Below are 14,184 nucleotides of genomic sequence, written 5' to 3' on the forward strand. Positions count from 1 at the left end.
TACGACAAGCCTAGTGATGTTATACCTGTATTGTTGGCAGAGGACCGAGGCTCCAAAGTTAGTAGATTGCAAGAAACTACCTGGTGAGTTTGTGGTACGCAAGGGATTTGAACCAGCGGCTTCAGTTTAAAATCCCAGCATTGTGCCATTCCTGGTCTTTTCGTGACCGCTTTGCTTTCTTATCTTTGCAGGGTGCTCTAGCATCTGTCGAAGCTTCGGAATGCCGGCCCTTGCATATGCACAGCACCCTTCCCTCCAGAGAAAGTCAGCTTGAGGCCCTGCGAGAAACCTGTGAATTTGACATTCTTATCATAGGCGGAGGCGCTACAGGAAGCGGTTGTGCTTTAGACGCTGTTACGAGAGGTGAGTCCTGCACACCGAGGTCAGCTGTGCCACGCATGGGCATCCGTTTGTCCCCGAGATCTGAAGAAGCGTTTTGAATGTACTTAAAGCCATCCAGCAAATGTCAGGGTGTTGTTGTCAGAGGGTGTGGGAAACTCAGAGGCAGGAATCTGCGGAAATAATAATCTGCATGCAGAATAAGCTTAGTCGAGGTAGAGTTTCGTGACCCGGATTCTTCCCCCCCCCCGCCAGCCACAAGTAGGCCGTGTTAGCTAGTTGTGATAAAAATATATGCCTTACGAAAATGGAAAAGGTCCCAACCAAAGAACTTAAGTTGACAGAACATGTGCAGCTTGCAGACTTTAACGTATAGAATAAGAGAACAAGAAGAACATACGTTTAGAGAAGATTGGGAAATGTTTATTGAACATCTGAGAAATAATGGTGGATGGCTGAAAAGGCTGGCAGCATTAAATTAAATTCAACAGTGTAAATAAGTTTAGATGGATACAATAATAATGGAATGCTGAATGGTATAGTTTTTGTAAAATAAGCAGGGATTTATGATTTGTAAAATGAACCACGGAAAGAAAAGAAGGGAAGTCATTGATATCTTAAGGATGTAAAAATGAGTGCTTTAAAGTGTAAAACAAAAAATTTAATAAAAATTATGTATATGTGTGTGTGTATGTATATGTATGTATATGTATATATTTGTGTAAGGTGTGTGTGTGTGTGTGTGTGTGTATATATATATATATATATATATACATATATATATATATATATATGTATGTCTTACACAAATAGCTGAATATAAATCTTTACTTGTCAGGCTAGGAACAAGTGTTTGCAAACTCCTCTAGACAGCATCTGCATGAAATCCCCATACTTCTCTCCTTTACATTCAAGATAGAACTAACAGAATAACCTCCCAACTGGCAATTGCCAACTGCCATCTTCTTTTCCCAACTCTATTTATTCTTTGTGAAATACATTTCCAATGAAATTACATTACAGATACTAGCAGACCGCTGTTCTTTCCAGCATGGTGTAAATCCTGGGATGGGATGGTCTGTAATTAAACCAAGTCCTTTTGAAATACTGCCTTTGGCCCAAGGAATAGATCTGTCACAACCATCGCAGGGACTGGACTTAAAATGGGCCCATGACTTCTTGGTTACCTCCACAACTGCATGTCATAGACGCGGAGGATGCAGCAAAGCGCCCATTGTTAAAGGGTCAGAAAATAATAAGATTGGGGAGTTAGTTCGGTTATGAAGCAGGTGTGGGGAACTTGTTCTCCAGATGTTGTTGTGTTACAGCACCAGTTATCCCTGATCATCAGCTGCACTAATGGGCTGATGGGTTCATTTTCTGTTGCAAAGATCAACCCAGTAACATTTTTTTCCCCAGAGAAGAGAATTAAACAAAATTCTGGTTGCCACCTGCTACTAGTCTATTGACAGGAATCATTAATTGCCTTTGACAAAAGTCGGTGGTTCAGCCACCAGTCCTTAGTGCTGGCTTTTGCTGCCAACCTGCGCACATTCCAACACAATACAGTGGTACCTCAGGTTACATACGCTTCAGGTTACATATGCTTCAGGTTACAGACTCTGCTAACCCAGAAATAGTGCTTCAGGTTAAGAACTTTGCTTCAGGATGAGAACAGAAATCGTGCTCCGGTGGCGTGGTGGCAGCGGGAGGCCCCATTAGCTAAAGTGGTGCTTCAGGTTAAGAACAGTTTCAGGTTAAGAATGGACCTTCGGAACGAATTAAGTACTTAACCCGAGGTACCACTGTACTCAGGTAGTCTGGAAGTGTGGTATCTAAGCCTACTGATAGTATAGTAGATTAACCTTAAACAGAGGCAATTTTTCCCGCCTCCCCCCAAAAACCACCACTTGAAACATTTTATTTTATTTTATTTTATTTTAAATCAAGCTTCCCAATGTGTTTTAAGATTTGGGGATGTTTCTTTTTGGCCACGTTGGTAGAACTAGATGTGAAAACAACACCGAACTAATCTGTATTTATCCTTTTCTTCCTATATATTTTGATTGTATTGGTAGTTTTCTGAAGTGTGAAATAATCATAGGCATTTGGTTAATGAATTGTGTATTGTTGCTCTTCATTCACGGGATTTGCACTCATATTAAGTTTGATGCTTCACTTAACAAATTCTGCTTTCTCTGTGTTTTGATACGTTTTTGCCAAATTATTCCTGATTGTATCCATTAATCTTCAGTCACATTTGACAAAAATAAATTGCTCTGATCTTCTAAAGTTGCTGGGAATAATTAGATTTTTTTTTTTTTAAGGACATGAAAGTTTAGGGAGACCAAGAGAGGCTAATGTAGTTGTTGCACTAGACTTTTGCAATAAAGCTCTGCAAAATCCTTAAGGTGATGCTGGTGAAAGGAGAGCTCACAGTGTTGGATCATCTGCATTTCCTCCTTGGATATGCACAGTCATGCTGCTCTCTTCAGCAACCTCTGCAAGAATCTTGTTGTACTTGTTTTCATTCATTCTTCCTTCCTGTTTTCTTTCTTGCACACTTTTGAGAAACTGCCACAGGGAAGAGAGAGCACTGACTGTTAAAAAGTTACAACATCAGCAGAACTTACTACTTTCTTTTAGTTTTAAAAGGATTGCTATATAAAAAAAGATTCCTATATCGCTATGATTTACCTCCCCCTAGAGACTGCAGTTTCCAGTCCTCTAGGTGCTTATCTTAATTGGATTTATTTTGTGAATTACTACATTTTATGAAACAGGCAAGTAATGGTCTGTGTTTGTCTGCCTGTGGCTGATCGTCATCTCCTGATAATTCATGTATTTCACACTGCAATTACTAATGGTTCGTCGCCCCCCCCCCCGGAAGTTAACAATTGGTGTGAATGGTAGTTATGTGCAACTTCTTCCTCAGTGTTTATTTAAGTCAACCTTTTTGGTTTTTGAAAATATACCTGAAAGTTCAACTGATCTTGGCACCAAAGTTACCTGTTAGCAAATTGCCTGTTTGGATCTTGGGGTGCAGTTCATTTCATCCAGTAACCTGTTGTCTGTAATATATACATTTTCACTTTTAGCTAATCCATGCTAGAAGCTGAAGGGGCAACATATCAGTTTCATTGTTGCAATAAACCCCTAACATTTTGGAATTTTCTTAGCATCAAACTAAATGATTGGATCTCATGACACCCCCCCTTTTTTTGCTTAAATCAGTTGAAGGACCTGAAGGAGTCAGACCTGAAGGAATCAGAGCTACATCATTTGGCGCTGTGGGGGGGGGTAGTGTTAACTCTTTCCCTCTGCAACATTTTTCTTATTGTACCCAAAAACCCTGAAGCAGGGAAAACACAAATATGTTGTCTCTCTTCTCCTCCCAGCCAATTTTATGGCTAATTGGAGCTTTAGGAGGGGGGAATTTAAATGGGGAAATGGCACCTTCTAAAGTTTCGATTTCCACATCTCCCAGTACAGTGGTCCTGATTGAAATAAGAAGAATAAGAAGAGTTTGGATTTGATATCCCACTTTATCACTACCCTAAGGAGTCTCAAAGCGGCTAACAATCTCCTTTCCCTTCCTCCCCCACAACAAACACTCTGTGAGGTGAGTGGGGCTGAGAGACTTCAGAGAAGTGTGACTGGCCCAAGGTCACCCAGCAGCTGCATGTGGAGGAGCGGAGATGCGAACCCGGTTCCCCAGATTACGAGTCCACCGCTCTTAACCACTACACCACTCTGGCTCACGTCTCCCCATGCCTGCTTTTAGGGAAAAGATGTCCCAAGTCCTTTTAAATTGATTATTTTATTTTGAATAGTTATATCCCACCCAGGGTGGCATACAATAAACAAGAAAACCATTGGCAACAATTTCATGAAATCGGCCTTTGAGTTTCATTCATAAATCTCAGCTACTTCTAATGGTCACTTCTGCTTATAACTCGTTTTCTTATTTGTGATTGTCCCCTGTTGGGTTTTCCTCTGGAAGTAGGAATGAGGCGATTAGCCTTTTTTATTTATGCACTGTATGCACTAGTGCAAGGAGCCCCTAGCAAGCCTTCAATCATTGGCCAATTTGTAGTGTACTATGTAGCTACTATGTAGCTGCTGGTTTGCTCAGATTCTTGGAAATAATATAATTGGACCGTTAACTAGCAGGGCACTTGGGCAAGAATGTGTAGTTGGGATTCTATGGCATAAAGTATGTCTATTGCAAAGCTTTCCAAACTTTTTATGTTGGTGACGCGCTTTTTAGACATGCATCGTTTCTTGACACAGTAATTCAGTTTTACTAACACACTGGAGGTTAAACTAACTTTCATCTACTTGATAATTTCTGTTTGCACAACAGATCTCCCACCCCCTTCTCCCTGGGTGTTCCCTGTACCATACCCAAATCTGCTCTGGGAAGTTAGGGGAGCCCTCAGAATAGATTTAGGGCAGGGGTCTGCAACCTTTAAGACAAAAAGAGCCACTTGGACCGAGGGGAAAAAACCTGGGAGCCGCAAAACCATTGCGACATTTAAAACAGTGGGGAGTGTCGGGGCACACAATGCGCCTCCTCCCCTCGCTAGTATCTGCCCCGGAGCCGCGGCAAAGGTGTAAAAGAGCCACATGCGGCTCCGGAGCCACCGGGTTGCTGACCCCTGATTTAGGGGCATGTAGAGGGACGCAGGTGGCGCTGTGGGTAAAAGCCTCAGCACCTAGGACTTGCCGATCAAAAGGTCGGCGGTTTGAATCCCCGTGGCGGGGTGCGCTCCCGTTGCTCGGTCCCAGCGCCTGCCAACCTAGCAGTTCGAAAGCACCCCCGGGTGCAAGTAGATAAATAGGGACCGCTTACTAGCGGGAAGGTAAACGGCGTTCCGTGTGCTGCGCTGGCTCGCCAGATGCAGCTTTGTCACGCTGGCCACGTGACCCGGAAGTGTCTTCGGACAGCGCTGGCTCCCGGCCTATAGAGTGAGATGAGCGCACAACCCTAGAGTCTGTCAAGACTGGCCCGTACGGGCAGGGGTACCTTTACCTTTAGTAGAGGGAGGAAAGTTCTACTGTGCAAGTTGAAATCCTTGTGCTGACAGAACAAGTTAGCTGAATACCCTTGTTCTGCAGATTAAGCATATATTTCTTCACTACTAGAAAAGGAAAAAAAGAAAAGTCGACTGCGTAGGTCTGAAGTCAGCCCACCTCTGACCTTAAATATTCAGGATAACCCTCTTCTCCTTCAAGTCTCCTTCAAGTGGAATCCATTCCTCCTCTATGTGTGTATGGCAGAAAGAAAAGAGAGGAACCCTGGTTTTGCCTTCATCTTTTTCTTTTCGTTCACTTTTGCTACTTTTATTGTGTATACAAAAAGGTAGATGAGGTGTATTGCAGGATAACTAATCTCTGTGATAATAACTGTCGAGTGATAGCAGGATTTTTATTGATTAATCCATTGGCTTTTAAATTATAAAGATGTAAATAACATATTTCATGTTACTGAAACTTTAAAACAGGTGCCTTTTTGATATATTGAAGGAAGAGTAAAATAGATGTTTGTTAACTTCATTGTATTAATTTAATAATCACTCATTGCTAAAAGGAAAGGCCACCATTAAAATCTGTCATTTCCATTCCTTCTTGCAGTAAAGCAAATAATTCAAGCAGCCTAAAAACAAACAAATAACTGTGTCCTTAATTTTGATATCTTAAAATTTGCCCTCAACTAAAGCTGAAGTTGATTAGTTATTTAAGCTAATTAAATATTGCTGCCCTCGTAGTTAGCGATTTTAAGTATGTGAACATAATGATAAACTGGGGTCCTGGCTGGAGTGCTGTGCACAGTCCAACTTTAATCTTATTTAGAGTGCAGTCCTGGAAGCACCTGCTCAAAAGGAAGCCCTACTGAGTTCAGTGGGACTTACTTCTAGGGAAATGCCTACAGCAGTGGTTTTTAACCAGTGTGCCATGGCACCATGGGGCATCTTGAATGATGGTCAGGGGTGCCATGGGCAATACCGGTCTCTGTCCCTCTTTCCTTCCCTCCCTCCTCTGATGCCCTTTTGCATCAATGCCTTCCAAAGGCTTGCATGGCTCTTCATTGCAGCAGCCCTGGCTTCAAGTTCCCCAGGCGAATGGTGCCTCTGGGGCTGGCCAGGGGAGAGAAGGGGAGAGGAGGCTGAGGGAACACTCTACAAGGGAGGGTGTCTGAAAAATGTTGAGGGGCTGCTGGCTCTGAAGGCAAGGGGTGATATAATTGGGTTCTGAGGCTCGGAACGCGTTTCCCCACAGGGAGCCGTGGACTCAAAAAGGTTGAAACCCTCTGGCCTATAGGATTGTAGCCTTAGCATTGTACTAAGGTGTTTCAGTATTCTTGTGTATTAGGGAAATGAAAGAGAAGAAATTAGGTTTTGGTTTGTTTACAGAATCCTTGGTGCTCTTCACACATTTTTCCCCCCTAACTAATATAGTACTTACCTTCCTAAGTACTAATACAGTACTTATTTTCCTGTATCACTTCTTTTCCCAAAGATTTCCCTGAAGAAGCAGCTACTCTTCATGGCCAAAGAGCTGGCGCTGTGTGCGTTGAATACAAATTCATCCATGTTCAGTGTAATTTTTCTTGCGGTTGTCTCTACCCTAGAGAAGGGTCTTTAATGAATTACATACAAATTGTGTAATTTAAGAAGTTAATTTGGTTTTCTGGTTACGCAGGCCTAACAACAGCCCTTGTAGAAAGAGATGATTTCTCATCGGGGACCAGCAGCAGAAGCACTAAATTGATCCATGGCGGAGTGAGATATCTTCAGACGGCCATCATGAAGTTGGATTTTGACCAGGTAATTGTTTTATGGTGGTAGCTGTAAAGCAAAGACCTGTCTAGCTGATTTCCCTCCTCCTCTTCTAATTAAATTTGTTCTCACATTTATGGTTTTTAATATACCTCAGGTTTTGAATACATTCTTCTGTCGCTTGCCACAGACATTAGGCAAAGCATTCTGTATGCAGGGTGGATTCAGAGAAAAAATGGCAGCACTTAATATCTAATTTATGACAAATCTAAATGGGACTATTTCCCTTAAAACATGGGGAAACCAAAGTATACATTTTAAAAAATGCATTTTTGGTGGTCTTTGTAGAGTTTGCAGTAACCTCCAGTCAGAATCTGAAGACAAACGGAGACATTTACACACTGAGATTTCTACAATGAAAAACAATATATTGGTGTAAAATCTCAATATGAATGAAACATATTTTTGGGGGGGGCATTTGTAACTGTAGTAAACCTGTCTTTACAAGCAGAGAACACAGCTGGAATTGAGGAGCTGGGGAAGAAATACATGGGGGCGGGGTGGAGGTGAGAAAATCATCATCATCATCATATTAAACTCCAGTAACAAACTTTTAGAATTATCTACAGTAAAATTCAGGTCCCTCGGCCCAGCCCATAGTTCACAGTGCATTTGAAATGAGTGTCTAGTATTCCTGGAACTGATGGTACATTTAGAATCCTTCTTCTCATCAGAGTAGCTTTCTGCATGCAAGAAATGTTTTGACAGGTTTGTGTAATCTAAGAAATAATTCATCTTCTGCATTTTGAAGTGCTACAGTCCTAGGAGGTATGTACATTTAGGTTCTCACAGACTATGCAGATCAAAGCACGGTGCTTACTTTGCCGATTTTAAATAATTGCATCTTGATTGCTTTGGTAAGATTGTAAAGGGGCAGAGAAAAGGTTTTAAGGCCTTCATGATTGGAACTATAGACACGGTGCATCGATTTCTTTCAGGGGAATCAGTTGATGTGCGGCACATCCAATCCCCTTTGGCCTATGGGCTCTATCCTGCATGCTTCCTATACCCATTTGTATGGCTGACAGCAATCACTGAGGGATCAATATGTGTTATAATTCCACAATTCGTACTTGCCATTGGGGTGTGTGTCTAAAGGGGTATCTTCACAACAGAATAGGTGTTGTGTAGCTAAAGCTGACGGCGACAGAAGAGTTAGCTGAGAACCCTCAGTTCCTCGGTGGGTGTTGTGTCCAAAAACAGGAAGCCACAAGACATCACATTTTGTGCTGCTCATCGGTGCGCCCCTATCATTCAAGTCAGGAATCACCAGCCAGCAGTCTGAAACTACTTTTTTGGCGCTGATCGTCCCTACCAAATTGTCATCAGTGGGTAGTAAAAAATGTTTGATCAGTTTTTCCTGTGCAGAAATGAATCCACATGTGTATTTGGCTGCCAGTTTGCCCCTTGAGGGCATCTGTCAGGAGGTATTCTCAGACTCCCTACCCACCCTAATTGACATGCACCTACCATCTGACTGCATATGCTCCATATCTGTGAAGTTGTTGCTGTTTGCCAACTTTATTTATAGAACCTGAGCATCTGTAAGGAGAGGTCAGATTGCTCCTTTCCTGAAGAATCAGGTGGCTGCTATCTTTTGATACATATGCTAGGGTTAAGGTCAGTGGTGTAGCATGGGTACAGACAGGCCTCAAGCTTGGGACAAGCGTATACTATGCTTCCCTGTCAAAATGGGGATTGACAGATTTTAATTTTAAGCACCTCGTCATTGATTTGTTTGAGCTATATGCTTTTGAGCACAGGAAACTAAAAGACACTTCCTTCTGGCATCTCGTTTTCAGTGCCAATAATGTTTTTAGGTCCTCTATATTATCACACAAGAACGCGGGTTGCACTGTAGGTTAAACCACAGAGCCTAGGGCTTGCCGTCAGAAGGTCAGTGGTTCGAATCCCCGCGATGGGGTGAGCTCCTGTTGCTCGGTCCCTGCTCCTGCCAACCCAGCAGTTCAAAAGCACGAAGTGCAAGTTAGATAAATAGGTACCGCTCCGGCGGGAAGGTAAAACGGCGTTTCCGTGTGCTGCTCTGGTTTGCCAGAAGTGGCTTAGTCATGCTGGCCACATGACCCAGAAGCTGTACGCCGGCTCCCTTGGTCAGGGGTCCCTTTACCTTTACCTTATATCACCACACAGCGTATGATAATCGTTGATAGGTTTCCTTGTTGGGGTAGCTGGTAACACTTGGGTGACATATCTTGCTCTTTACACCCCGGAGAAAGATTTTCATAATTTTGTCTCAGGTATTCTAAATTTTGACAGATTGCAAGTTCAGAATGCAAAGAAGGGCTCTCCCTACAGTATAACATTGGTTTGCTGAATCATCGTTGTTTTATTTTTATTTTTAAATTTCCCCCCACAATTTTTACACCAATATTCCATGTCACATTTTTACTATTTAACTTAGATCATCAGACCTCCCTCCCTCCCTTCATGGGTTTCTACTTTAATAAGAATTGACTGCATATTTTTGTATTACCAACTCCTGATTATTCAAAAATAAAAGAAAAAGCATATAATAAACATTTCACATTATAAGCTCTTCACATTCCTGCCAGTAATTTTAAGTGTTTACAGTGGTCTTTTAGATAATATAAAAATTTATTCCAATCTTTTTCAAATACTTGATCTTCATGGTTTCTGATCTTTGCTGTCAATTTTGCTATCTCTGCATAATCGATCAGTTTCGTCTGCCATTCTTCTTTCGAAGGTAATTCTTGCTGAATCATTGCTGCTAATTTGCTCGCCTGCTTCGGTAATATCTCTCTGAATTCATCTGCAAACTACTACATTGTGTTAAGGGAGTAAGCCCTTTTGGGACACAAACAACAGGGGGAATTAGCTTAAATGTTTGATTATATTGTTGTAGCCCATCCTGGAGCCTTTTTTCCAGTTTGCTAGATCCTTACTAGTTTACGTTCCTAGAGAAAATGTAGTCTTTTGAGCTAAGGTGCTTGTGAGAGGATAGACAGAATTGCTGTGGAAGAATGCTCTCTGGCAACATAATCAAGAATGTATTCTGTGTTGTTATTTTTTTAGTACAGAATGGTGAAAGAAGCCCTGCATGAACGTGCCAACCTGCTTGAGATCGCACCTCATTTATCTTCTCCTCTGCCTATAATGCTTCCTGTTTACAAGTAAGTCACTTGATGTTTATTCTGAATTTGCTTCATTTAGGGTGGTTGTTCAATCTGGGTCACTGGGAATGAATTTTAACATGTTTCCCTCTTAATTATGTTCTTCAGTTTGTGACAGGCTTGCATCCTTGATTGTGGAGGTAAAAATTTCACCGTTGCAGTTGCGGATATCTCGCCTTTTGAGAATACAAATTCCAGAGGGAAGCTTTTTAAAAGGACCTTTGTCCAGTTTTGCAGGACATTGGGGCTGGAGATGTAACTGGGGACATCCTCTCAGTCAGAGGAAGGTGGAAGGGCCATTAAGTTTGAGAGGGACATGAGAGGGGATGCTAAAACTCTGTTCCTGAATTGGGCAGCTGGTGTTCTTCTTCATGTCTTACTTTGGCTATTGCAAGGGGACCAAGTTTGGGGCCATGGTGTGAGGCTGAAAGAATAGTGAGTTGCCTAAGGCCACCTAATAAGTGTGTGATTCATGTGAGAGTTGGAGTGGATATATTCTGGTTTGTAATTCACAGTCTTGATTTTTTTTAAAAAAACCATCCACCTTACAGAAGTTCAAGGTGGTTCAGAATAAGGACCATAAAATGCAATAAAACAATCACAAAACCAAACAGAGCAGCAGCCCAAGAAATAAAATGTCTTGCAGTGTCCTCACGCAGTGTTTTGTCCTTGTACCAACCCTCTTAAGATACGTTAGGCTTCAGAATTGACCTGTAGAAGTTACACACTTCGCTTCATGGAAGCGGAGAGACGAGAATAGGACTTCTCCCACACACACCAAACCCACTCTGGTTCTTTTGATTCTTCAGAAATATAGTTGTGGTTTACAGTATCCTTTTTGAAAGACTATGCAGTAGAAACCAGGCATGTGAAATGGTGCTCCTTGATTTATCTCCCTCCTTCTGTCTCCTCTCGTAGGTGGTGGCAGCTGCCGTACTACTGGGTGGGAATTAAACTCTATGACCTTGTAGCAGGAAGCCAGTGTCTGAAAAGCAGCTACGTACTTAGCAAATCAAAAGCCCTGGAACTCTTTCCTATGTTGCGGAAGGACAAACTCGTAGGTGCCATTGTCTACTATGATGGTATGTTCTCTTAACTACCTCACAGCTTTTATTTATTTTTTAAAAAACTAAAACATTAGTCTGAAACAGAGACCGTTGCTTCTTCATTAATCGGTTTGCTTGCTTGATTCACTTGTGTGGAGTTAGTTCCTATGCAGCTACTCTTTAGCAGCATGCCTTCTTCTAGGTTGAGTCATGGGTGGTTGATGGCCCTTCATCATCCACTAGGAAGTGTGCCAAGGGATTGGACCAAATGGCTCTTCTAATGTCATTCCAGGGCATGTTCATATGTACATGTTCTTAACTCATAGACAGATATACTGTATATGTTTATAACTGACATCTGTGGGTGATGGGGCCACCACAGATCTAATATTTCCTGTCAGAACTTTCCATATCTTCCAGCGTCAACTCAAATGCATTTAACTGCATTTAAGTGCATGCATATATGAACCAGCCCTGTGATTCTAATGAAAAGAGGACAGTATATGTCGCATATCTGCCGTCTGTAGAGTAAACTTGTGCTTTCTGAGTTTTGTGGCTCTCCAAGTCTGCCCCCCTGTAAGTGGGCTTCTTTGTGTTTCCATCCACAAAGCCTCCGCATCTGCTTTAGGTTTTGGAAAGATGTTTGTTCGCTATGCATTTGGACACTTCTTTACAATATTGTGATTGCATTTTGTATGATGGTGCCTGAGGTGAAGGGACAGGTTTCCATTTGTTTGCAAACATTTGGACACCATTTTGAGTCAATATGGCAGACCGAACCTTTCAAAAACTGCAGTGATTTTAACCCCTGCACCAATTTTTAGGTTTGTCAGAATTCCTGAGCGACGCCACGTGTGAGGGCACCAGTAGTAAATGTGTGGCAGTTATGGTAGACGTGTCAGCCCAACAGTCAGGATCAAGGAGGTGCGGTTAGCCAGCCGCCAGTGAGTTTCTTGAGCAAAGAACTCTTCAGTAGCTTCTTTCACTAAACTTGGATGACTCTTCAAGAGCATCCCATCTGCATTTTTGGGCACAAAATGAAATGTTACATGCACATTGAATTGGAGTTGAACCTGCATACATTTTAATAAAGCGATGGGGGGAAGCAGCCTCTACCAAATGTGTTCAGAGATTACTAAAAGCCAAGAAATTCAGTTTGTGATGTTGGAATGCAACTATTTCCACAGCAGGGTGCCCACATAACTACTTTCTTATAGCTCTCTGCCATCCCTATGTACTAAAGGCCATCCTCGACTGTGAATTTCTTGTCTTTGTAAGGCCCACAAAATGCTTTTTGCTATCAGTTTTTCCTCACTGGGTGTTTTTATGGGAACTTCCCCACCCCCCGCCACACTGTTAGGGGCAAGAGTGTATAACCTTGCATTTTCTTTCTTTTAAAAAGCCCCTCATGTAGCCAGCAAACCATCTTTGCACTAGCAGGATGTCTCTCCGAATGTTCATGAATAAGATGCGCACACATTGAAGCACGAAGGCTGCCTGATGCTTCACTATGCAGCCAGATCCCACTCTCCACAAATCTGGTGCTGTATTGCCAACCCCCTTTTGGGAAGCTTTGCAAAGGCACATTAAATGTGGGATGAGCTGTGATTTGGCTGCGTAGTGAAACAGTCATACAATGGCTTCATTGTGGACTGAGCGGAAATGCAAATTGGGTCAATCTGTGCTTCTCCATCTGACTTGAGTTATCCCAAGCCTGCATCCTAAACTGTAGAGTAGTTCTGTAACAGATACTATCAATTTTCAGTGAGAAGCATTGCAGCATCAGTAATCTGAAATAAGCACTGATGGTTCTTGGTTTGTTCTGTTTAAGAGTACCAACCTTTCCCTTGCTTATCTCTTTCTTACCAGAAAGAACTTGAATTAAGAGCAGTCCCCTTTCCTTTCCTTTTGGGCACTTAAATTTTTCTCTTTCCCTATGAAAGAGTTAAGGAAATGGTGGGGGCTCACAGCATGAATTCGAAACTTGAACACTAATTTTCTCTTAACTAAAATAGCCTGTGCCAAATCTCATTTTATAAACAAGGAGTCTGAAATGCTTATAAAAGTATGAGTCTCTTTAGCCGCAAGAACAGCATTGGCTGCTGTGTGCTTTTTGTTTGGGCAGTCAGAGATCTAGTAAGATTGTTGTCATGTCAATAATGAGCAAGCAAAATCCGTTTTGAGGCTAGATTTTTCATCAAATGGTTTGAAGCTCAGTTTGGTTGGTGAGTTGAAGTGATTTGCAAGCAGAGCAGAGATCCAGTATTGCATCTCTGTGTGTTTTCATAGCAATTGTCTGATATTACTTAACTATAGAAACTGGGAAGTTAATTTTTTTCCAAGATTTGATTGCTTGTTAAGAGCAAGATAACCTCTAATATTGGGCAGGGGGCTCAATCCACAAAAAGTCCCTTGGCACCTCTGGTTAAAATAACCTTAAATAGTAGGCCTAGAAAATCCTGCTCTTTGTTTGGTTTTATAATACTTCAGTCTGACTTTTGGCCTGATTTTGTTTCCTGGATGGATGACTTGCACTGGGCATCTCCTGGATCACTCAGCATCTTATCAACATCATTAGGAGGTGGCTGTGGTCCTCTCTGATGGGATAAATAGACCAGACAGTGCTGAAAGACTTCTGTTCCATTTTCATGGCCACTGCTAGCCTTTGTGGCACCTCAAAAGTCCAAATCATCCACCATGCTCTTTAATATCTACATAAAATTGCTAGAAGAAGTCATTCAGAGATTTGAACGGAAATGTTGTCAATATGCAGGTGACACTCAATTCTTCCTCTTGTTCCAGCTG

The 14,184-nt window shown here is 42.0% G+C and overlaps 1 protein-coding gene across 3 annotated transcripts in view; it reads left to right on the top strand.

The window, feature by feature from the left end:
- The window catches only part of GPD2 (glycerol-3-phosphate dehydrogenase 2), an 83,792-nt gene that overhangs the window by 20,487 nt on the left and 49,121 nt on the right, over positions 1 to 14,184 (top strand). For all 3 annotated transcript variants that reach the window (XM_053407306.1, XM_053407297.1, XM_053407315.1), the window contains exons 3-6: positions 192 to 363; positions 7,045 to 7,169; positions 10,236 to 10,333; positions 11,252 to 11,415. In XM_053407306.1, the coding sequence (XP_053263281.1) occupies positions 192 to 363; positions 7,045 to 7,169; positions 10,236 to 10,333; positions 11,252 to 11,415 (559 nt within the window). The remainder of the gene's footprint in view (positions 1 to 191; positions 364 to 7,044; positions 7,170 to 10,235; positions 10,334 to 11,251; positions 11,416 to 14,184) is intronic.

Source organism: Podarcis raffonei, chromosome 1 (assembly GCF_027172205.1).
Source record: "Podarcis raffonei isolate rPodRaf1 chromosome 1, rPodRaf1.pri, whole genome shotgun sequence".
In the NCBI taxonomy this organism is placed as follows: domain Eukaryota; kingdom Metazoa; phylum Chordata; class Lepidosauria; order Squamata; family Lacertidae; genus Podarcis; species Podarcis raffonei.